General features: G+C 44.6%; 1 protein-coding gene across 12 annotated transcripts in view; it reads left to right on the top strand.

Moving 5' to 3' along the window:
* REEP1 (receptor accessory protein 1) overlaps positions 1-24,354 on the top strand; it is a 71,017-nt gene that overhangs the window by 24,653 nt on the left and 22,010 nt on the right. For 7 of the 12 annotated variants that reach the window (XM_075752752.1, XM_075752762.1, XM_075752760.1 and 4 more), the window contains exons 2-7: positions 2,804-2,876; positions 5,772-5,848; positions 7,720-7,840; positions 9,471-9,584; positions 16,966-17,016; positions 23,994-24,162. In XM_075752752.1, the coding sequence (XP_075608867.1) occupies positions 2,804-2,876; positions 5,772-5,848; positions 7,720-7,840; positions 9,471-9,584; positions 16,966-17,016; positions 23,994-24,162 (605 nt within the window). Of the gene's footprint in view, positions 1-606; positions 697-2,803; positions 2,877-5,771; positions 5,849-7,719; positions 7,841-9,470; positions 9,585-16,965; positions 17,017-23,993; positions 24,163-24,354 lie in introns of those variants that run through there. The other 5 variants (XM_075752764.1, XM_075752763.1, XM_075752754.1 and 2 more) reach the window with 3 other exon arrangements.

Raw genomic sequence — 24,354 nt, 5'->3', positions numbered from 1 at the left:
CAAAACCAACAGTAGGTAGGAGCAACCACATTTTTCAGGCACTGGAAAGCAAGGATGAGAATATTACTTCAGCTTGGTAGGCAAGGGTAGCTAACCTCTGTGTGCGTGCGTGTGTGTGTGTGCATGAGAGGCGGGGGAAGAGATGTAAACACTGGTGCGTCCAGGTGGGGCAGAGATCGGTAAAGCACACCAGGGAGGCTGGAAATGAGACCTAAACAAGGAATGACTTAGTGGCTTGGGCAGAGGGACAAAGAGTCAGCCTTGGTTTTGTGTATAGAGTGCAGAGGGAGTGATTTGGCAACAGTCGAGCATGGGGATGAAGGAAAGCAGGAATCAACAATAACTTTAATTACAGGGGAAGCTTGGATGACGGGGGAGAGAGAAGCATTGTCTTCAGCAGGGGAGAGGAACTGAGGGAAGAGTTAGCGGGTTGACACGTATGTTTAAATTAAATCAATTGTACTCAAGCCTGATCCAAAGCCTGGTGAAGACAGTAACTTCAAGAGTCTTTCTCGAATATGCCTATGTGCAGATATTTGTCTCCAAAACTCTGAATATGCTTTACAAAAATGCCTGAACATCTTTCGTCTTCTATTTGTAGGGTATACCCAGAGGTTAAGTGACTCCAAGCCACATAGTAAGCCACAGCAGTGATGAGACTGAGATCCAAGATTCCTTAAAACAGTTTTCAGTCTGGTAAACAATAACCGTAATAAATGTCCATATATGCACACAACATGCTACAAGGCAAATTAGTGAAACTCTCAATCTCCAGTTTAGGGAGACCACATCACCTTATTAACTGTCCCTTGCTCTGCATATGCAAAAGTATTGCACAGTTTCCTTCCCTCACAGGAATTTTTTTTCAAGTGTTTGCTGTCTGCAACTAATTCTTTTCTAGTGATCCTGTAAACTGTTTGCTTCTTCAGGATCCAGTTACTTTCTGTTGCCAGCACAAACTGAGGAAATGAATATCAGTCATTCAGTGATTATTTGCAGGAAGTAAAAGCGTGAGATAGCAGCCAGCCCCGGCCAAGAAGGAAGGACAAAATGTGGTACTTTTTATAAGTAGAGCCAAAAATATTATCCACATGCTCAGCTGTTAGTTTCTGAATGCTGTGGAGCTTTCTTCTTTTTGTGAGCTCTACCTGCATTGGATTAGGTCCTGCTACTGTTAAACTCAGAGGGAATATTTGTTATTAGCTTCAGTGAGAACAGAATCAAGCTATTGTCTGTGTGTTCCTCCTTGCTTTAATCGGTGCTACTGTTTCTTAAGATGCTGCAAGGCGCAAAAATGCGTTTGGTTTCCCAGAATCTTTCTGAGCGTTTGTATCTAATCCCTGCATATAGCACAGTCCCTGTGGGTGAAATAGGTTCAGAGCTGACTGTTTCCAGCAGAGCTTTTTGAAGCCAGTGTGAAGCCTCTGTAAAATACTGAATCTCCTCACTCAGTAGCTGCTTTTCTGAAGTCTGCATTGTGCTTCAGGTTTTGCTAAGCTATGCTACAGTAAGCATGATGAATAGCAGACAAATTGTCTTCGGTCACTGCTTTGGAAATCAAGATGTGTTCTGGCTCACCCCATTCTTTCACAAATACCTTCTTGAGCTATGGGAAGTACGATGGTACACCATATCCCAGAGTGTTAATTTTTAATGTCTTATGCACATAATGGACTCAACTGTAATTATGAGTCCCACGGCACACAATCGCTACTGGCAGGATGGAAAAGACGACTGTGGGTCCATGTGGCTCCACAATTAGGGATTGAAACATTGATCATTTCCATTCCCAAGAGCAGTGGAAACAGCTGTATGAATTTAAAGCAAAAGCTCCAGTGGAAAGAGGGGTAGTTGCAAGCCAATAAACATTCCCCTGCAATCTATTAAATTCAGACTTTGCAGCATCATCCTACTGCATTGAATAAAACTGACTGAAACCTGGGCAGGGCAAAGTGGTTTTGACAAGCCTATGCTTATGTCCAGAATAATCGAAGCGAATAAACAGCTAGGCAGTGACACAGCAAGGAGTTAGTATAAAAAATTCTCAATGTTTTTTTTCTCAGTGGTGCTATTTTTAACTTACAGATCCTTATTCCTTTCTTACATGAAATCTTGAATCTGACAGCATCCTTTTCAGACTTGAAAATGAAAGGAAACTGTCTGAAAGAACAGTAGAGCTGGGATTTTTAGGCCTGATCCTCTTGGCATATCTTCTCCTCCTTTGATTAGCCCAAATCAACTTTACTGAACAGTGCAGGGTTCTTCCCTTTAACAGATTTAATGTAGGATAAGGCCCCAGCATTCAAACTGTTCCCCTGTAGAACTTGGATGTTGCTTTATCTTCTGCCAGCTTTTCAGAGTATTGAATAGAGGTGGAAGGGATTTTAGACAAATGATTCTCATTTTGCCCTGCCTCTGAAAGCAATATTCCTATATTCCTGGTGTTAGAGTAGATTATTTTAAAATCAGGTTTTTAATTTCCTTTTTAAAGTGTGGTGGCCTTTTTTGGTTTTTGTTAGTTTGGTTGTTTTGTTTTGTGTATAACTCATAAGGTACAGCCACGGAAACCATTGCAAAAGGAAAGTCAACCTGAATCCCTGCTCTTCATTCATGTCACTGGCAGTAGTTTCTCTGAATTCAGTGATGCAAAATCACTCCTGTACTGTACTTAGTGCACTCAAGCTTAAATCAAGTCCTAACACTTTTCGCTAGTGTAAGAAACACATTTAACAGACAAGAAAAAAATATCTTTCTCTGTGACAGGAAATCAATTTAATCCATTTGTTGTTTGTTTTTTTTCCAGGCTTATATTTGGGACTCTTTACCCTGCATATTATTCTTACAAAGCCGTGAAATCAAAGGACATCAAAGAATATGTGAGTAAGGAGGTTTGTGGCTGTGCTGCAGGGTTTGTTTTGTAAGATTACTCCTCACCACATTGTAAAAGTGTTCCCTGTATTCTGGGAAAGCTCGTAAACCAGTGCGAGGGGAAGAGTGGCCTGAAGGTGGACTGGCTGATTGCTAGGCGTAAGTCCCAAATAAGGAGACTGGGATTTGTGCTTCTGGCTGCTCTGCAGAGTTGATGTGCTCTTTGACAAATGCATGCAATTTCTCTGGTGGTGCAAGCTATATATGGCTGACTTAAAAGGTGTTTGGCATCCAGAGCTTTATGTGTTTTCCTTTGTTTCTGAAGAGCAGAATAAATCAAATCAAAGCCTTTTCAAAAAGCCTTGAAGCTTTAGCTGCTCATTCAAAACAAGGATCAGAGGAGGCAACTCGAAGCACATATGACTGAATCCTCAGATAGAAACATCCTTTCTTATGGAGCGACCTATTTACAGGCAGGCCTGGCAACCGGGTGTGCTGTCTTGTCCTTTTGCTGAAAAATCTTCCCTGGGCCCCAGTTTCTAAAGGCATATAGGGCCATTGGGGAAAGTGAAATGTGGGAGAATCAAAACCACTTAGATGCTGTTGGGGTTCTGTAGGAGTTGTAGTGCCCTTCACAACGTGAGCTCTGTTAACTTCACTGAACCCGGCTTAGCCTCCAGATCTTGACTCTTCAGTTTCTCAAGATCCCAGGGATAACAAGCCCATTTTCTCCCCTGGGTAACGGTGTAGATGGCTATCCCATTAAGTCCTTAGCGCAAGCTCAAACTGGGACTCACTGTGGCTGCTGAGATTTTTCCTTTCTATCAGTCCCCTCCTTCATATAATGGTTTTGGATATTTTGAAAATCCTAAGTGTTACAAACACATCAAATACTTAAGGCAAAATGTCCCTGCAGCCCTTGCACAGCTGTGCTTTGAAGGTTTGTACACCCTTTGCTTGGAAATGCTGAAGAAGTGCACTAGCATCCCCAAGCAGTGTCTGCCACTGATACTTAGTATTTCCATAGTTCCTTTCTGGAAGGTATTTTGTTGAAGGGTCCAATTCCTGTTGGAAATTCAATTGCAAAACAGGAACTCACATCAGACACATGCACTAATGACCCAAATGTGGGAATGGCTGAGCAAAGACCTGGTCTGCGCTTAAAATTGTTTTTCCATTTAACACACCAGTTGTGGCAATATGTCTGTTAGGGGTCTGATTAAAAAAAAAATAATTTAGTAGTAGTAATTTACACTGACACAGTACAAACCTTCATTTACTAGTCAAAACTTATATGACTAGTTTATTTTTATTCTGCTTGGTAATAGTCATTTTGATAAATGATGGTTTAGGCTGATTCAAGCCCATCCGCACTAGATCTCAGTTTGTGTTTAAACGTTTTGCTGGCAGTAATATCTAACTGACAGAACGGTGCTGGCAGTGAGGCTTTGAGGGAGTCGCGATTATGTAAAAAGTCTGGCTGAAGCTGCCCTGGGAAGACAATGCTCTTGGGCATTTGGCAGTGCCATTCTACTGCTGTAACACTAAATATAAATATAAACATACATATAAATCCCAGGGCAGTAGTTATATAGCTGAGTGACAGGTGCTCAGGGAATAATTTCAGTACCTGCAGGGAGATGGAGAGAAACTACAGGTACTGTCCCCACTGCATCGGGGCGGAGATGGGAGCAAGCCATTTCAGAGCTGGTGAGATCCAGATTTAGTGCCACCTCCATCCTCCCTTCCCCAGAGCAGCACCTGCTGTGGGTACCCCTCTTGTACTGCCTTCTTTCCGGCCTTCCCTTATTCTATTGCAATTATCCCAGCCTTAAGTAACACGGTCCAATTCTCTAATTCATGGATTTTCATGGATTTTACTTCCTCAAGCTTTTTAACATTCCAAAGCTGCTTAGGGATCTCCATTTTCAAATATAGCTAATTAGACAACAATTTTCAGTTAAATTAACAACTTTTGTCTTACCATCTCTTTTCCTTTGGAGAGACAGATTCTTAAAGCTTTACAATTCTTAAGTTTTAGAATTTTACAATGGGAAAAAAAATATTTAAGGAGAATAAAATGTTTCTCTGTCATCTCCAGTAGGAGAAAAAGGAAATTATTCCTTACATCATCTCTGTGGTGACAGTGCCACAGAAGAGGAGTCCCCAAAGATTCTTTCTGTGTCGCTGTCACTGCAAAGGAGACTGTCCATAAATCACGCACCAAGCAGTCCACCCCACAGTGGAGTTACCACTGTTGAACACAGCGACAGCACAGTACGTGCTTTCACTACCAATATGAGGTAAAATGCTCTCACCTAAGCCCTATGTAAGAGATTTAAGGTAACGCCCTTGTTGCTGCAATGGGCTCAGGGTGTGGATGCGAGAAGGCACCATCACTCTACTGATGCACGCTAATTCAATAAATTGCAGTGAGTTGATTGTGCTCCTGAGCCCTGGATTGTGGGATGGGCTAGTTTCCCCTGGCTATAGGTATTATGTAAGCAATTACATTTTGTGTTAATTCCAAGTTGGCCAACACCCTATTGTATTAACCTTTGCTATTAAGATGTAGCAAGTGAGATTTTCAATGCCCTGTGATAGGGCTGTGGTCCTTGCTGGCCAGTGGAGCTTTCTCTGTGGGGACAGCGTCAGGCTGCTCTTCTTTTCATGTGACCAGTCCTAAAGGCCACAATCTTCCTTCCCAAGGGCTTGTGTGGAAATCTGACGTGTGTTATGTGCTGGGGGGAGCTCTGGCATCTTCAAGTCCATAGTAATTGTTAAATACATGGAGGGGAAGAAACTTTTTTTCCCTGTGAGAGGTATTCTGTGCACTTGTGCCTGTAAGAGATAGTTCAAAGCCCTTGGGGAAAACTGACCCAGCTACTGTTTTTGTTTACCAGGTCAAATGGATGATGTACTGGATCATATTTGCGCTCTTCACGACAGCAGAGACATTCACGGATATCTTTCTTTGCTGGTGAGCACTGGGTGGGAGGGGGTCTTTGGTATGAGATAGAAAGAAAATGGAAATGTTTACAAGGGCAAAAAAGGGACACAAAATTGCACTGCCTCCTGAACCTGGGGTTAGCAGCTTCAGGTGCAGAGAGGTGTTTTTTCTGGAGGAGCTGTGCTGCCTTTCTCAGTGCTGTCGTAAGAAAAGCAAGAAAGAGCACGGAACTGCTCAGTGATATCTCATTAGTGAGAAGCCATTACAGGAGTCTCATTCCCCTGCCTGTCAGATAGAGGAGCAGCTGATTGCCGAGTTGGATGCTTGCAGAGATCGTCATGTAGACAACAGTAGTTTTAGCTGCAAGCATAGTTCTAGACTTACCTAGCTGAGTCCTACAGTAAATACGCAGACTCTAGGGATCAGGCAGAAACAGCCCTGCTTGGCAGGACTTGGTAGGTTGCTGCATGGGTGGTTGTTCTTGGGATGTTTTGCCAGACCCGTTCCTGGATAGGAATCCTGGGTTTACAGTTTGATGTTTGACATTGACAGCCCATACTGATGGGGGCTCTCTGGTGCCAGTGGAAGGATTCCTGGGGACCTCTATCAGGATGAGAGCATGTAAATGCCCAATTATCAGATTCAGTTGCTTAAATTTGGATGCTCAAGTTTGGAAATGTTTGTTGCTTGATTGCCCTTTTTAGTAAGGCCTCTCTAGTGGAAACCAGTGAGATCAGTAGACTTCAGGATGAAAATTTAATCATAGTGCATGGCCCTCACACAAAGCCTGTTCCTGCATAGCACTGCATGCCTCTAGTGAGTCCTCCAGACAAAGGGAGTCGGGCTACTTGGCAACACGTCAGATCTGTTGAAAAGGAGATAAAAGACGTTATTGTCTCTCTATCTCATTTGCATGCAGATATACCTCCACTGTGTTCCTCTGGAACATTGTTTTTTTGGAGGATGTATTATGTGACTGTCTTGGGAAGAATGACAAGAGGGCTTGTCCAGCCTGTGAAATCAAGTATGCAGTAGAGATCCTCAGTGAGGTGGAAGACCAACGTGGCAAATCCATACTCAGAGTAGAGCATCACAGAGGCCCATGGGGTCAGCCCTGGATGCTGTGTGGCCCAGCTGTCTTGGTGACAGTGCTGTGCTAGCACAGCAGGAGTCTGTCTGGGTTACAGCCATCAAGGGTCTCTGTGCTGCTCTTGCTTTCCCCTGCCTACAAAGGTTAGCGTTGGTTCATCACACTGCTGGCAGCAACATGCCTGTGTGCATAGGATGCTGCTAGCTGGCCAGCCTTGAGCTCTGGACTTTGTCCTCCAGAAAAGTGTCTGGATAATCTAATCTCAAGAAATCCCTGGCTTGTTGTCACAGCTAAAGCATGTCCCGTTGTTAGTTCGCGTCCTGCGTGTTTTGCAGTGCTATCTGAAAGCCACAGTGTGGGTCTGCACCTTTCTGTTGCATGTTGCTTGGACAACAAAGGTTCCTGTATTTCAGTTTCAGTCAGGTAAGTGTTATCCGAAAAGCAGAAAGGCAGAGTGATGAAAGGTGCATAAATATATCAATGAAATACTGATTTGCTGGTTTGCATTTTGCTCCCTCATAATGACTATGAAGGCAGCATCTGTGCTCTTTGCAGGTAGAAGGCTCCTCTTACCACACAGCAGAATCTCTTCCAGACCATTAAATAATAGCCCTGGTACCCAAGTAAAGATTTACCCATATGCCTAATTGAGATGTGTGCAAAGATGAGGGAATGTGTTTTGGTCTTTGAATTCTTTGGTAAGGGAAAGCTGCCCTAGGCTAGACTGGCCAGTCCCTTCCTGTGCTGAGCATCTCTAATTAAGGGCAGTGGTTAAATTGGGAGCAGACATTAACAGCTCTTTTTCTTCTAGGTTTCCATTCTACTATGAACTCAAAATAGCTTTTGTAGCTTGGCTGCTGTCTCCATACACAAAAGGCTCCAGCCTCCTGTACAGGAAATTTGTTCATCCAACACTGTCTTCAAAAGAAAAGGTAATCACCGGTGCCCAGGTCCTCTCTGGGTGGAGCAGATCTACAATGTGCTTACTCCAGTCTTCGTATCACTCATTTTCATTGAAGGACTGGGAGTTGCTGATTGTCTTCCTCTGTCATTTGATCATCTCCTTTTGGTTGGTGTTTTTGTTCTTTGTGGTTGTTGTGTTTTTTAAATACTGGCCTCTGTTCAGCTCACACATATTAACTCATCTTTGTGCACTTGAGAAGTCGGGAGGGAGGGGGGTAAAAATACCTCCTGAGCTGCTTTGTGCGTACTGGCTGAATATAGCTGGAGCGCTATGTTGTGGCTGGATAGAATTAGAGAAACAGGGTCTGGCAGCCAGGGCTCCGTAACTCTGTTTCCAGGTCTGCCTAAAACATTGTGCAGTGATGAGACAAATAGCCAAGCCTGTCTGAAAGGGGCTTAGTAAGCACTTGCCTGGCCAGGAGACGTTTAGCATGCTGAAGTAAGGCATGTAGCATGTTGAGGTCCTGGGTTGAGAAATGTCTTGCTCAAATTCATGATGCTAATTTGGGGGGTGAGCATTACAGCTTGGATCATTTGCCTGCCTAGGAGATTCCTGTGGCTGTGAATGGGACATTGTCAGGCAGATCCATTTGGCTCCTGTGGATACAAGGGCCAAGAATAGCTATCAGTCACATATCAATATGCAAACTACTAAGAAGTGAATAACTGTTTCCCACATTGGCAACTATGGAAGTGAAAGATCCCTGTTTAGCAACAGGCAGTGCATGAACGGTTGTATCTCAGTCCTGTCCAAGAAGGACAGTGGGGATCAGTCTCCTGTCTCTCTGCTTCCTGGAAGCTTCTGCTTATGCTTCTCATAAGTAGTGCTCGTGCATTTTGGGTTGCCACCTCTTATCTACTGGGAATAGGGAGGGAATCGCTGAACAGCCAGCAGCTTCTCACAGCCTCCAGTCCCTACTAACCTAGCCCATCCAGTAGCTGAGTACTAGAAGTCATTGTCATCCATTATCATCCAGACCCCTGTGTCTTGAGGGAGGGAGGGTGAAGGCAGGATCTTTCATAACCATTTCACTGTATATTGAGCAGCATTGAAGTCCAGAAGCTCTGGACCTACCAATTCCATGGGCATGTTGAAGCTGGACACTGCAGTGACGTGCAGAGATCTCTCAGATACTTCTGAGACCACCAGTTCTGGACCCAGGGCAGTACAGCTGCAGCTGTCCGGTGTCACAATATGATTCTTTTTAACTATGGGGCAATCCAATTTGTCTTTAGAGTCCATAGATTGCAAATGGCTCCTGACACACTCTGGCCCATTCTGCCCAGGTAGATGTGTCTGTCTTGCTTCTAGGACCTATTGGTAGTGGTTTCACTGTGCAAGCGTATCCCAACTTTGGGTCCCAATCTTCCATTCACAGAATAAAGAGTTCCCAAAGCCGGCAATGGGAGTTGCTGCTCCCCTGCAAACCTTTCCTCTTTGCAGACATTGGCTGTGAACTTCTCTCCAGCCAAGGTGGAGGAAACGGAGGATGTCAGCCTCCCTAAAAGATGACCTGGCCCTGCCAAGAGTTTGAGGCTGGGAGCACTCTGAACTTGTCCTTCTTGTGCTTTTTTTTGTTTTGTTGTCTGCTGTGACAGGAGATCGATGACTGTCTCGTCCAGGCAAAAGACCGGAGCTACGATGCCCTTGTGCACTTTGGGAAGCGGGGGCTGAACGTCGCAGCCACGGCAGCCGTCATGGCGGCTTCAAAGGTAAAGGTTTGGGTCAGGATGGTGACATTAGCATCTCATCTGCATCCATTGCCAACAGCAGCCACAGTGCTGAGGGGGAGAGATGGTGAAGGTAGGGATTCTCTCACTGATTTTGATCATGCCTCCCAATCTCCCATTCACCAGCCACACAGGTGCCTCTTGGGATGAAGACAGTAAGTGTGGTGCTTAGTGAACCAACAGGAGATTGGAAATGAAGGATTAAAACTAGGGTCTGCCTCAGGCGTCTGCTGAATTTTATATTTTCCAATCAGTACCCAGGTGACAGTGTTAGCAATGCTGTTCATCACAGCCTGTGCTCTTCACTTTCACTGTCAAAACAGGAGCATGTTTCCATGAAAGATGCTGATGTTAGGTTAACACCCTGGCAGGAAAATATTTCTTTTGGTCAGCACCTTCTGCGGTGAAGGGGAAGGCCATCTGCACCCCAATTTTTCAGTTGTTACGCTGAATTGTTGAGAAGTCTGGACTATCTAGTGACCTATAATTTGGGTACTGACAGAAAGCAGATGCGATCTGAAGTTTGTGAAGGCTAAAAGTTCATCTGCAAGGCTTACACATAATATACCTGGTATATCATTCTCTGGAGACGTGTTTATGTAGGAGTGAATGGGAAGTGGCAGTGGTTGCTTTTGGAAAACGAGTAGGTATTGGCTGAGTGGTCTCATCTGACTAAGTGTGTCCTCTGAAGCTGTTATCTCTGTTTTGCTTGCATAAAAGCTGCAAGGACTTGATAACTGCATTTTGTGGTCCTGCCCTCTAGCCATGGATTATCATGGCTTAGGGTAGATGTGCACAGTGACTATATCCTTGTGGTTTGGGGGCAAGACTTGTATAAAAGATCAGGCTTTCATGCAGTCAGACACAATGCCTCTTGCAAAAGGATAGTAGAAATATATGGGTAAGGTGAGTACTTCTATTAGGAAAAACATGTGAATGGGAGTTGAAGGAAATTATTTTCCTCTGTCAAATGCCTTTCATATGACCTCAGGCACATCATTTTAGTACGTCTTGCCCTTACCTTCTACAAAAAGTATAATACATCCTTAGGAGGCCAAATACCATAAAGTCTATAAAGCATGTTGAATGCAAGGTGTTATAAAAATGGGGAGCCCCTGAGGCATGCCATGCACAGACAGCATCACAAAAATGTGCAAAAGCTATATCCTGTTCCAAAGAAAAAACAAAAATTGCCTCTCTTTTCCCTGCCTAGCATTGTGCAGACTGTGGTTGTCAGGCCTGGCTCAGTTCTTCTCCTGAACTGTTGCTCTTCAGTGGGGAGGCTCTGCTAACCCAGGGACTGCTGGCTAACCCAAACCTGGACTGAAACCTGGGATAAACGTGGAGCTAAGGCAAAGCTGTGTATTATATGCCCAACAAAACGTCATTTGTGTGATGCCTCCATGAGACTTAACACTTTTGCTGCAGCTGCATATGCCTAAAGAAGTCACACCATGGACATAAACAGGCTCTGGGAATGTCTGTTTTGCAGTGCTGCCTTTGCTCTGAGCCCCTTCCTACATGGTGCTGCAGACTCTCTGTGCTAGAGCTGTTTTTAGGGCAGAGTGGGAAACTATGTGTGAATTCCAAAGGAACTCTGGCTCCTGTTTGGGTAGTTCCTGAATATGAGAAGCTCAGCAGCAGCCCAGACCAAGTGCCAACCTGTTTATCTCAGGACTGCAACAGTGTTTTCATCAGCTCTTCAACCTGAATGAACAGTCAGCACCACAGTTTTTCTTCCCACTACTCTGCTTTTCTGGTGTTTTTCTTAAGAATCTCACTGCCTTGAAATGTCTCTCCAGTGGCAGTGGGAAGCTGGGTAGAAGGGAGAAGAGTCTCCAGGGTACAAGGAAGCCATTGTTTTGCATGAGTTAATGAAGCTCCCCATTCAGCGCTGGAAGAAAGCAACTCTGTGACATGTGTGGTATCATTGTATGGCACATCTGCCAGCCTAACTTGAGAGAAAACAGTTAAGATATCGCAACCTGTAAATGGACCAGAAGAGTCTTTCCTGCACGGTACTTTGGGGAGGTGGAAATGATCTATTGATGAGATTGAGAAGTTGTTATTGGATTGATTAATTGATTGATTGACTGAATTTTATAACAAAGCAAGGACTATTCCTGTCTTTGCTTCAACCTCGACATTTAAATAACTCCAAATATGTGAAGAAAAATAGGACTCCTGACTTCCTTTACCACTTTGGCATGTGGCCCCCAGCAAGTTGCTTGCTTCTGTGTGCCTCAGGGTGCAGATCCAAGAGACAGGGTGAGCTGATCTGACAGGTCTCCTCCGCTGAAATGGGGTAATGCTCCTGCTCCCATTGGGTTACTGTGCACCAGCTCTTTGGATGTCCTCAGGTTATCTCTAATCTATCAGAAAGCTAATCCAGAAAGAGAAGGAAAGGGAATAATGTTTTTCCAGCCCACAAATGTGTCTCATGAGTGCCTGAGCCAGGACAAGGGAAGGGACAGAACTGTATTGTGAGGAGTATGGTCGGAGGAATGGAAAGCAAGATCTTCTCTTCCTGGTCATGGGAAGCAGACAGATTAGCTCTGCTGCTCATGGGACCACACCCTTAATGCATTTACACTCTTCATGGTGTAATAGTCAGGAAGAGTTAAAGCAGCTGCTGTCCCTTGCCCTTTTCAGACTGAATTTGTTGTCTTTCAGGCAGGGAGAGCTGAATGGCTGCGATTTACAGCCTGACATGTGCAGTACAGATGTGCTGTGCTGGGGTTCCTCAGGTATTCAGGATACAAAGTGTGATGGGTCGGTTGTGGACATGTCTCCATTTAGCTGTCCCCACTGCTGTGAAGGGAGCCGTTTCCAAGAGAGGAGTGATATAAGCCGGTACAGGTGGTAACAGCTTCTGTTGCCCTTGTTTTCAGCTGCTGTTAAATGTATGTCAACGCCCTTACTTGCTCACTCGAGAAGGAGGTATTACAGAGCTTAGATTATCCTGCGTGAGAGAAGTTTAAGTGACTAATTATCTGGAAAACACTTTGAGCTGACAGATGCCAGGCAAGACCGCAGTGCTGTCCTTAGGGAGAAGTTTCCAGGGAGGGAGGAAAGAGAATACTATTTCTAAGGCATATCCTGGCTTTCCCAATGCCAAGATTTAAGGGTATCCAGCTAGCCTGTGATAAGTGTTGAGTGTAGACAGGAAACTGAGCCCTGAACAGGTTCATTGGGTTTCAGCCTTTAACAGATCATGTTAAAATTGGAACCTATAGAGATGACCATATATTCAGAAGCACTGAGCTCCTGCAGCTCCCATGGAAAACATGGCTTTTACCAGCAAGTGAATGTGAGGATCTGTCTTAATTTCCTGCTTCACTTGGATTAATGGGCAAGGAAAAGATGCTTTTGTGTTAAGAAAGGGACCCTCAGACTTTGCAAGTCAGCATCTTCTGGTGGCAAATACATAGCGAGATGCTGGACTGAAAGTGTACTCTGTAGAGACCTGTTTTCAGTAAATGAGCTTAAATCTAAAGGCTCCTGTTCTTGAAGACATCTCCCACTGTGTGTAGCCCTCTCCTCTCTCTCTGAGCTGTGGTAACTGATCTTCTTGTGCTCCCACAGGATCTGTCATGATCTTTTGTCTTCTATGATAAGATCTTTGGGCAAGGCCCATCTCTTCATTCTTTTTATCCATCCATGCAGCACGATGGGCTGGCTCTCTGATTACCATCTATGTGTGACAGGCTGCTACTTAAATATTTACCCCAGGCTAAGAAGCTGCAAGCTGTGCACAGCCACACCTTCCTTATCTTTGATCCCCTGGCCCTTTCCCCTTTCTGTCTTAAATAGCCTACGGTTTAAGTTAGTCAAGTGCAGGCTTGTCTCTCTTCCCCTTCCTCCTGCTCCCTTTCCCTGCTCTGTTTTGTTTTGAAGTCACAGTTGTGCTAACACTGGCACAAACCTGTGCCAATTCATTTTACAGGCTGAGGAGCTGTCAGTGTCCCAAGTACCCTGAGTCTGCCCAGCTGGCTCGCTTGGGTGTTTTCTCTCTCTCCAGAGAGTCTATTTTTGATACTCTCTAAGGAGACAGAACATTGGATCTGGTCTTATTACCCCTGCTAGGCGCTCAACACAGATCTTTTCCCTGCCCCCAGCAGCTTGCGTCCTCACCAAGGAGCGTAATCTCATTTGGGGCTCTCTAATCCTGTCCTCATTGCTTGGTCATTCTGTCACACGCTGTGACTTCAAGTGGGTCTGTCCTAAGTGGTGGGATTAGATGACCAGTAGGTAAATCCTGCGGCTTTTTGTGTTTTCAGCTAGTTCAAACTAGTTCAGCCATTCCCACTCCCAAAGGACCCTGGACAATGACCGCCACCTTCTTTCCAGCTCACCTCGGGAGGAGAGGAGAAGCAGAAAAGGAGCCTGCTTTTGGGTCACAGCAGAGGGGAGCAGCAGCAAGGCTGTTACAGCGTCAGTAGGAGGGCGGGAGCAAGGCCTTGGCCAAGCAGTGGAGCCATCAGATGGAAGCCTGGGCATAAGTGGGCTTTCCATGGGCACTGGTCAGGTTTCTTATGGAAGCAGCTGGGACATATGTGTGGCTTCAGTGAGGAGAGGTACTGATGGCTGGGAGGCAGCACCAGCCTCCTCTGGTACACTCTCATGTACTCCCTCGCTGTCACCATGCTCCCAGCACTTGCTCATCCTCTGCCTGTCACCCTGACCTCCTTCCGCCTGCTGCCTTGCCCTGTCCCCAATCCCCAACCCCTCTAGTCCCCGCTTCTCTCCCTAAGACCCTGCCATTGCCGCCTCTGTCTCTACAACCCTCCCATCACCAGTTTAACACTCCCCCAGCTCTCTGACCCTCTCCTTCAAGCTCTTGGGTTACCCAGATCCTGTTTGCATGTAGCCTTATTCCTCACCCTGAACAAACCAATTTTACCAAACAGGCCAATGTATTTCCCCACCGCCAAGACAAATCCTTCTCCTAACCACTTAACCACCCCCAAGCTGTTGCCTCAACTCTGCTTTTCAAAGGAAAGCTGCAGAAAACATCCCACCGCCAACAGATCATCGTAACCCAGAGATTTCTGATAATGTATCTTCCTCTGCCCATCTTTTGCCCTTTGGTGTGTAGGGCAGGACCTGTTTGCACAGCAGCTGGTGCTGTGGTCCATTGTGTGCCCCTTGGTACAGCCCGCCTTTAGGAAGGGGAGTGGGGCACAGTGTGCTGCTGTCAGTGGGTGCGCTGCCTTGGCAGGAGATGATAAATGGGGTGGAGGGAACAGGCACGCATGACTGGTGTCGATGAAAAGCCCATTTGTGTCTAATAAGTCTGAGAAACAGTCCAGGAGCCTTTCATGCGTGGGGAAATATGGCTTGTGGTACTGCCAGAGCTAGCAGTCACTCTGGTTATCGGTTAAAAGGACCAGGCATGCAGATGAAGGTGGGAGGGTTTCAGTATGCGCATCCATCTCTTTAACGCTCAGGAGTGCAGCGTCAGCAGTTCTCAAAGTGCTTCAGCTCGCAACCACGTCTCTGGTCCAGCATCATAACTTTCATTTCCACCTCTGGGCTTGCTGCTCCCTGGAGGGTCACAGCTCTGCTACTTTAGGGTCCCTTAGCCCAAGAAAGTTATTGGGAAGTTTCCCAGTGTGTTTGCTGGTTTTTAAACCAGGGCACTGGAAGGGAGATGCTGGTGATGATTTAGATTTAACCCTCCCTAGTCAAACAGGATCTTTTCGTTCATTTCTAGTATCTAGCTGGTATAGCCAGTGCAACTGCCTGAAAGTCAATATTTAGATCCCTAATTTTCCATAAAAATTGAGACCTATTTGCTGTGGGAGTTTGGAGCAAAAACTTGCGTAGGACACAGATGCTTCCTTTTGTGGTAGGACAATGGAGAACTGCACTTTTATTTGAATTGGGAAAGGAAGGCAGGGGGTGAGGAGCATCCTTAAGATGCTGGATAAAGCCTCTTTGTAACTATGAGATCCCACTGCGTGGAGGAAGATTCTTTCTTTGCTTACTAAACGTATCAGCAGACGCTGTCTGGTCTGCTTAGTACCGTATCTGTAATGGCCACATTGTGTGCCCTGGTCTGTAACATGGCCAAGAGCTGCAGAAGTGAGTACGCAGTCTGAGAAACCTTTGGGACCCCATTAGTGTTATTTCAGAAGGGCTGAGCATGCTGCTTTTGAAAGTAGCTTCCTTTAAAGGATCTCCATTTGGGATCCAAAATCAAAGATCTCATGGCTGAACTATGTTACGCTAATAAAGGGAACAATGAATGGCTTTCTTGAAACACATACATGTATATATATTTCATGAACTGTTCCTGTCATGGTGTGATGTATCTTTCATACTTAAGTCTTTGAGAATCTATTTTCCCCAAATCAATAAAAACCCAACGTTGTTTGAGATACAATCCAGGTAGCTGTTTCCAGTTTTTGCCTCTTGTTGGGTCTTTTGTTGGTGTCTCGAAGAAGAAAACAATAGCCAGTGAATGCACAGGACAGCAGAACTAAACAATAAATTTATACAGAGAGACCAAGCTGGGAGAGACAAAAACAAACAGTTCCCAGGAGAGGAAATGATCTGCACAAACAAAAAGGGTGGATGAAATTAATTTTCCACCATCAACATTAACGTCATCTGGTTTCCCTTTGAGTCTTTAGTACTGTCTGACATCTCCAAACTGGGTAGCTGTTCCAGGCTAGGCATGGCATGCAGGCCCTGGCCGTAAGGGTATTGCTTGTAGCATATTTGTGTTCATATGGTGGCAGAAGCAATTTCCTCCTCCATTCAGGCCTGTGCTCAGAGCACAAAGCCAACGGTTTTGTTCTTAGCAGGGCCTGCCTGCAGCCTGACTTGATAACACTTCTACATGCAAACTCCCACTCATTGCCGTAATTCCCCAGCATTACCCTACTTCTCAGAAGACCTGTCAGTCACCAGGACTAAAATGACTGCCATGTGTCCCTCACCTAATCCTGTGCCTAAATTAGTCATAAATGCACTCTGTTCTTAATGATCTTTAGTCTGGATTACAGAGGTGGCCAGACACTGGGGGTTTCTCCAGTGGGAAGCATCGATCAAGTGCAGAGTGGAGTAGTAGCCCATTGTGTTTATAATTTGCTTTACTCTTTAAACACACTTGCTAGGTAACACCCTGGCAGCTGGGGTTATGGAGTGGTTTCCCCATTTCTCTGGAGGGGAGAACCTATGTTCAAAGGTGTAGTCCACAGGTGGGTGTCCCTGCTTTTTATTTGTATGCGAGTCTTTGCACATGGTGCCCGCTGTCATGGGCATGTCTCGCCTCAATTACTTACGCTTCAAGTAGACCTTATTCTCAAAGCTTTTATGTGTGTTGCCACAATGGCTCTCTTTTTTCCCTTGCTAGGTCTCTCAGCTACTTCATTTACACTTGTATTTGGACCAGAAAAAAGGGCAGGTAATCTGCTGAGTGCTTATATTAACCCCTAACTAATGTCTGCCTTACCATTAGACTAGTTTGAACTGTTTTCAGCTGAGATTGATCTGAGGCCAGATGCTGTCTGCTCCGCTATCAGTGGGTAGAGCCTGCGTGCTAAGCTTTAAAAGCCTGTCTTTGATCTCATCAACAAAATGCCTTCCAAGTCCTCTGCTGGCAATCAGAGAGACTCCAGCAGCCAGGCAGGGAGCTTTGTATGTGGAAAATCCATCTAACTCAGGTTGTTGCTACTGCATTGGCCAAGCTGCTGTGTTTGCTGTTTTCTCGCTAATGGATAAAGGGAGCCTCTGTCCCACTGCTGGGGTGCCGTTAGGATGGTTGGGGTTGCAGTGGAGGTAGCGAGGCCAAGACTTGGCTCAGATGTGAAGATGCATCTCTGCAAACATTTTCTGGCAGGTGGTTGGGGAAGTCGTCCTGACACTGTAGTGATAACTGACATCCTAGGAACATAATGAAGGGCTTCTCCTATGAAGACAGGCTGAGAGAGTTGGGGTTGTTCAGCTTGGAGAAGAGAAGGCTCCGGGGAGACCTTATTGCAGCCTTCCAGTACTTAAAGGGGCCTACAGGAAAGCTGGAGAGGGACTGTTTACAAGGACATGGAGTGATAGGACAAGGGGAAATGGCTTTAAGCTGAAGGAGGGGAGATTTAGATTAGCTATTAAGAAGAAATTCTTCACTCTGAGGGTGTTGAGGCACTGGAACAGTTGCCCAGAGAAGTTGTGGATGCCCCCTCCCTGGAAGTGTTCAAGGCCAGGTTGGATGGGGCTTTGGGCAACGTGGTCTAGTGGAGGGTGTCCCTGCCCATGGCAGGGGGGTTGGAACTAGATGATCTTTGAGGTTCCTTCCAACCCATACCACTCTGTGATTCTGTGTACTACACTTTGTAGTGAATATCTGCAGGATGGAGGCTGTAACATGCATGGAGACATGTCTGCTAGCGTGGAGGAGAACTGCTAACCAAAGTTTCAGCAAAAAGAGAACATTAACAGGTTTAGTATTGTGCTAGAAGTGTGGTGAGTGTGACTTAGTGTTCCTTTGCTTGTCTATTAACTCTTGATCCTAAGATGCAAAAGGCCAGAAGATGCTATCCTGTATTAACACTGACTGTATTAAAAGCTTCTCTTTTATGACTTGACATTTTTTTGGTTCCTGATTTATGTGACTTCACCATGCTGTGTTATAGTTCCTGCAGCTGCAAAATGGAGTTAGTAGGTATTAGAGGTGTTTTGAAGCCTAAATAATATGTACAGAATTCTTTCAGACTGTCATACTGAAGGTATGATGAAATCTAGGCACTGTTCTTTGTTTATATTTGGAACGTATTTAATGGGACTTTGATACATAAATTGCAGATTTATATATTATTAATGATATATATTAATTTTATGTACCTAGAGACTATGTAAAGTTACCTATATATGTGGAATAGTTTAAATTAATAATTCCATTGGGGCCTACAGGAAAGATGGGGAGGGACTGTTTATCAGGGAGTACAGTGACAGGGCAAGGGGTAATGGGTTTAAGCTAAAAGAAGGTAGATTTAGATTGGATGTTAGAAAGAAATCCTTCCCTGTGAGGGTGGTGAGGCACTGGCACAAGTTGCCCAGAGAGGTTGTGGAGGCCCCATCCCTGGAAGTGTTTAAGACCAGGTTGGATGGGGCTTTGGGCAACGTGGTCTAGTGGAGGGTGTCCCTGCCTGTGGCAGGGGGGGTTGGAACTAGATGATCTTTGAGGTCCCTTCCAACCCAAACCATTCTATGATTCTATGATTCATTGGATGTAAACTCAATTATTCCAGACTTCTAAATCCATCTCCCTCTAAAAAGTTGTACTTCAAATGTGAATGCAGATATAGAGAGGCAACGTAATGAAGACAATTCCAGCTATTTCAATGGAGTGCCTTTTACAGTGCCTGTCACAATATTGACTTCAGGTTTTGGAAAGGATCAAGATTTCTGATCCTTCGAAGCAAATATGGGATGCATCGGGGTTTGTGCTCTGGGCCCACAGAGGTTAGTGCTTGTTTCTGGAGATGATGATGTCTGCAACATTTAGAGGAAGGGAGTATGTAGCTTAGCTGCCTTTGAAAGCTCAGTATTTTGATACTGTTTTGTCCTACTCATTAAAGCAAAAATAAGGAGAGAATGTGCTAGATGTGGGTAAGGAAGGTATGCCTATACTACAGTTGTGATTTTGATAGAAGCAGGTAGATGTACCTCAATTAGTTTTAGATGAATTACCATGCCACACAGATGGGAGCTTTAACTTCCCTTAGAATCACAGATTAATTTCTGCAGCTTAAACATCCATGTCTTAATGGGCGATGCCCCAATACCATTGGTAGTGTCATGCATGTAAGGCTGATACCAAGTGACAGCAGTTACTTGGAGGTGATATTACCGTGTCCTTTTTAGTATTTGTCTTTTGTCCTATTCAGTAGCACTGAGCCCTGCCCCAGCCTGGTCCTTGTCTGTCCCTGTAAAGTGAGAACTGTCCTGTGTATGGACCTAGTGAGGTTGGTGGGTCCTGGGAGAAGAAGCAGCAAAGGAAACCTGAAGAGATTTGCTTTTATTTTGTGCCGTACCTTCACCTACGGGGTGAACTTTCTTAGGGACAAGAAAATCAGATCAGTTTGGGAGCAGGTATGCTGTAGTGAGCAGGGGACAGAGACAGCTGCTCCCACTTCTTGCCACCAAAACCTCACCATCTAGGAAAATCGCTGTCTACTGGATCAGAAGTGCTTATGGGGACAGTCTGTGTCCTAGGAGAAGCTGAATGAGGTAGAAGTTGAGTTTAGGCAGGCAGTCTTGTGCTCAGGGAGAGTAAGGATCAGTCTTCCAGCACCACTTCATGCTTGTGTCATCTTCCAGGGGGTGAAGTCCCCAAAATACCAGTCCCGCACTGCCAGCACAATCATCTTGACAGGGTGGTTGGTGTTCAGCGAGGAGAGAGGCGGTGTCATCTGTAGTCCCACAGCCCTCCCGGTCCCCGTGTTCAAAAGGCTGTGTAATACCACCATGCTGTTTTGCTCTTCACATAGTGAAATGATGTTACCACAGCTACTGTCATGATACTACTGCTGTCACGCTCTCTGGGATAAAACTAGCCCAGATCCTTGTGGACATGCTGCAAACACGCCTCTGACCTGCAGTGTAGACCTAGCTTCATGACCTGGATCTTCTCTCTGCGCAGACACACAGTGTGCTGAAATTCCTAGGACATCTCCCATGTCCACAGCAGTTGGAAGATTATCTGTACGATCATAGCCAAGATGGTAAACAAAAAAACCCCAAACAGCTGCTCTTCATCTTCCCCATGATTGTTTTAACCAAACACGGCCCAAGATGTGTGCTGTGCTAAATCTAGTCTGTTGTGAAATAAAGCTATTTACTTGTTTTTTTCTTTTGTTAATAAATGATAAGTCTTATTGTGGAATAATAAGCATTACAGCTGGATAAAGTCTTTATTGCTAAAACATATAACTACAGCAGTGCAAACCCTCACAGTGTTGGCTTTTCAAATGTTTGTGATTTCATATACAGCAGCTGCTTATCTGACAGGGAAATTAAGATGGTAACATTTTCCATTTTAGTCCAAAACCATCCTGGTTCTGTTGTAATCATAATTTCTGTCATGTTTCTATTTGGGGTCAGGTAGAAATGTGGTAACTGGGGTAAAAAAAAGTGTTATGTTGTGCCTTAGAAGCAGTTAAATCAAGTCTATCCCTACAATGACTAAAGGTGCAATATTTTGAAAGAAAATAAATGGAAAGGGAGGCGGCAGGCTTTCACACATGTTCAGTGTCCTCACTCAGCCTGAGCCTTTGCTATTCCTGCTGTTTCTGAGATTCGGACAAACTGCTTCATGGAATGGCAGGAACGGTGATATTTTGCTAGTTGTGTGATGAACCACCTTTATCTTTGCTGTTATAAACTCAGGTGAAATTAAAGCAAAAATCAAGAAAAGACAACTTTATTTTTTTTTTCCTGGAGAAAGTCAAACTTGTCTAGCACAGCTGTCGTGACTGTGTGTTTAAGACTGTGGTTGTACTTATTATATGCTAATGTTACAGACCCAGAGATGACAGGCACATATCAGACCCTTGTTTCAGAGGTATCTCTGGGGCCTTTGACCATTATATGCCACTATATCACAAGTTGCAATGCAAGAATATTAACATATCCTCTTTATTTTCAATGCAAAAGGATGTGTTAGTGTCACCTTCCCTGCCAGGTTGGTCTGACATACGAATCTCTTCTCTAATCTGACTCACGTCCACATACATCAATTGCTCACTGGAGTGAAATGGTATTTGGGTTAGCTGGCTGAGTAGAGTGGCTGGGAGGAGGCTACTGTTGTAGTCAGACTGCAGGGTAGGATGTCTTGTGTTAGCTTTAAACCAGTTACTGAGAGTAGGGTGGCTGTGCAGGAATTCAGTGCAAGCTACAAAACCCATCCAGAACTGCACTGTGCTGAGCTCTGGGCAGTTCAGATCGCCCCCAGCTAACCAGCCATGCAAGGAAATTTAGGTATACCAGCCCGGTAACGGTTGCAGCTGTAGGCTTCAGGGTAGATGTATCTTAGACTGGCCTAAGAGGAATAACTTGAGATGCCTCTTGGAGCGAGAACATGTTCAAAGAGTAGCTCAGCCTCTTGGAGTGAGAACTTGTCCCAAGAGTGGCTCAGCCACTGGCAGAGCCCGCCAAAATTCAGGCATCAACTCTAGTGGCAGGTCAGAGAGTGAGATGGCAGAGCTGAGATTTTAACAAAACGTTAGCTCTCGGACTTCACTGCCAAGCATTTTAAAATTGGTGAAATAAACAAACAAAAAAGCCCCATCCATTTAAAATGCTGTAAAAAGTAGAAGAGGTTAATGAGAAAGAGCAAAGTAGGTCTGCAGGAAGAGCATGGTGGGTGTGTGGAGACTTCTCTCTCAGTCTGCAGAAAAGCTAAGTGCAAAATGCTGCCAAACACAGCATACATCTTAAGAAACCAAAGGTTCAGTAAAATGAAGAAAAAAATCCCAGTGCAGCTTCCTGGCTAGCTCCACCAGATGACTGCTCTACAAAGGACAGTTCAGTTTTATTTTTCTTGCATGATGCATATTTCTATTGATGATGCTTTGGGACAGCATTGAAGAAGTTATCATCATGTGCTGTTTGCTTCCTGCCGATGCACAAAAGTGGTGTAGTCCAGGATATATAGCCTGCCTGCGGTTAAATTGGTATGCTATGGACTTGAGAAGGAAGTTGAATCCATTTTCTTGTATGAAAAGCTTCAGGCTAAAAAGTTGGGAGATTACTGATCTAGCAGTTTTCATCAATGTAGAAAGTGCAGGCTGTCACAGCGACTGTGATGCCCTGTCCACTTACAGTCCCTAGAAGTAAGATGCTAAGGAATTATATGGGGTATAGGCACTGATTTTCCATTACTCTGCATGAGAAACTTCTGAAGTGATGTTGGTAAATCTGTACTTGTAGGTAAATTAACTCGTTGCCTTCCCCATGTAGCAATGCCAGTGCTCTAGGGGACAGTCCGTGTCGCCTAACTGCTTTAGCAAGGAATGTGTCCGGTCTTGCCTTTGATCATAGATCATCAGGATGAGTCCCTTCTCCATGCCAGGCCTGTACCAGAGCGTACTCACCACTGCCCCCTCACCTGCACCCTGGTTTTATGGGCAGGATACTCAAATCTGCAGCCCAGAAGGGAGCAGAGATTTATTCTGGTCCAGCCCCAACCTAGAGCCCTCTGGCAGTGTTCAGACTATGCTTCTGCTTATGTACTGCTTTGACAAATACAACTCTAAATTAAGGTGGTGTGTGAATTGCTGTGATGTGCCTTACCTGGCCATTTTTTGTTAAACAGGGCAATATTTACTGTCGTTTGCCAGCTTTCTGGTTTCACCTCAGTCGAAGCATCCATTGATTTTTTTCCTGATTTACACTAGCAGAAATAATTTTAGAATCAGGCTCTCTGTATTAATTTCAGTATTTTTTTCAGGACTATATGCTATGAAGTATCTCTCAAACCGTCCCCCTCATTTAACAAAATGCTAAAACTTGAATGTACTTTCTATCAGTTATGCTATTTATATTCTGAATATCACTTAATTTAGCCAACAGGGAAGGATAGATAGTTCCGTGTTGATTGTATTTTCTGGCATTCTTGCTCTATGGCAGGGGTGTAGTATGACGATTACAGAATTCAGAAAGAGGTATACTTCTAGTCAACTTTTTGGTGGGATGTAGTTTTAATGAAAGATGTCTTCTAACCAATCCATCCTTTACAAAGAACAGTTATGTGCCTTTCACCAAGGAATCTGTTTATCGCTTGATTGAGAGCTAGTCTAAAAAGAAAGAAAATTATTGTGTGAGTTTGTTTCTTTCTTAAACCGCATGAAAAAGCACTGGAATATTTCTTTGCATTTAAGAATAACTTTTTATTACCTCAAAATTTCAGATTTTCTGTGCTCTGAAAATTCTCTGTATGACTGAGAACTGCTGGGTGACTGTCATCATAGATAATTAAGAGAGAGTTATTTTGATGTAGACCATTTAATTGTGTTTCTGAAGCCAAGCACATATTTGACTCAGATCCTAATGAAGAAAACTACTAGAAAGATACAACACTATCCTGCTCTTTCAGATGGGTCCAAGGCTGCTCTGAGCTCAAATGACTATATTGAGGAATGACACATGCTCGCCATCAAAAGTTTGAATGGTCAGACTTTGTGCATAGAACCACTCCAAAAGGAAGAGCAAAGAGAGGGAAATGATGCTTTTAACAACTCGTTTTTGTCCTCTCTAGGTTACCGGATCAGGGAATTTTTTCTCTTCCTATTATACTGATAGATTTCAATGAGCTAGGGGGGAAAAAGGCTCAAAATAGACTGTGGCGTCTAACTTGTGTGTGTGTTATTTGCTTGTTTGTTTAACTAGGGACAGGGGGCCCTGTCTGAGAGACTAAGGAGCTTTAGCATGCAGGATCTCTCAACAATTCGTGGAGATAGCAGCAGCACTGTTCCTCCTTCGGTCACTGTACGAACAAGTAGCAAACAGAGCCAGCCAAAAACATCCAGAAGTGCATCGGAAGGCACTGGCAGCTCAGGTAAGTGCCAGCGTTATTTTCAGTGTTGTGTTGTCTGGAATATCATGTAGCTGAATGAAGTCATGCAGTTGGCAGGAATATATAGAAACAGACATTGCAGGCAGCACATACCAGAATTCACAGGACGCAGACACGCTTTTGAGTCCCTTGGTGCTTAAGAGAGAATCATCGTTTGATGGTTACTATTCGTGG

The sequence above is a fragment of the Balearica regulorum genome, chromosome 4 (genome assembly GCF_011004875.1).
Source record: "Balearica regulorum gibbericeps isolate bBalReg1 chromosome 4, bBalReg1.pri, whole genome shotgun sequence".
Classification (NCBI taxonomy): Eukaryota; Metazoa; Chordata; class Aves; order Gruiformes; family Gruidae; genus Balearica; species Balearica regulorum.
The sequence above is the reverse complement of the archived record's forward strand: the minus strand, read 5'-3'. Positions and strand labels throughout refer to the sequence as shown.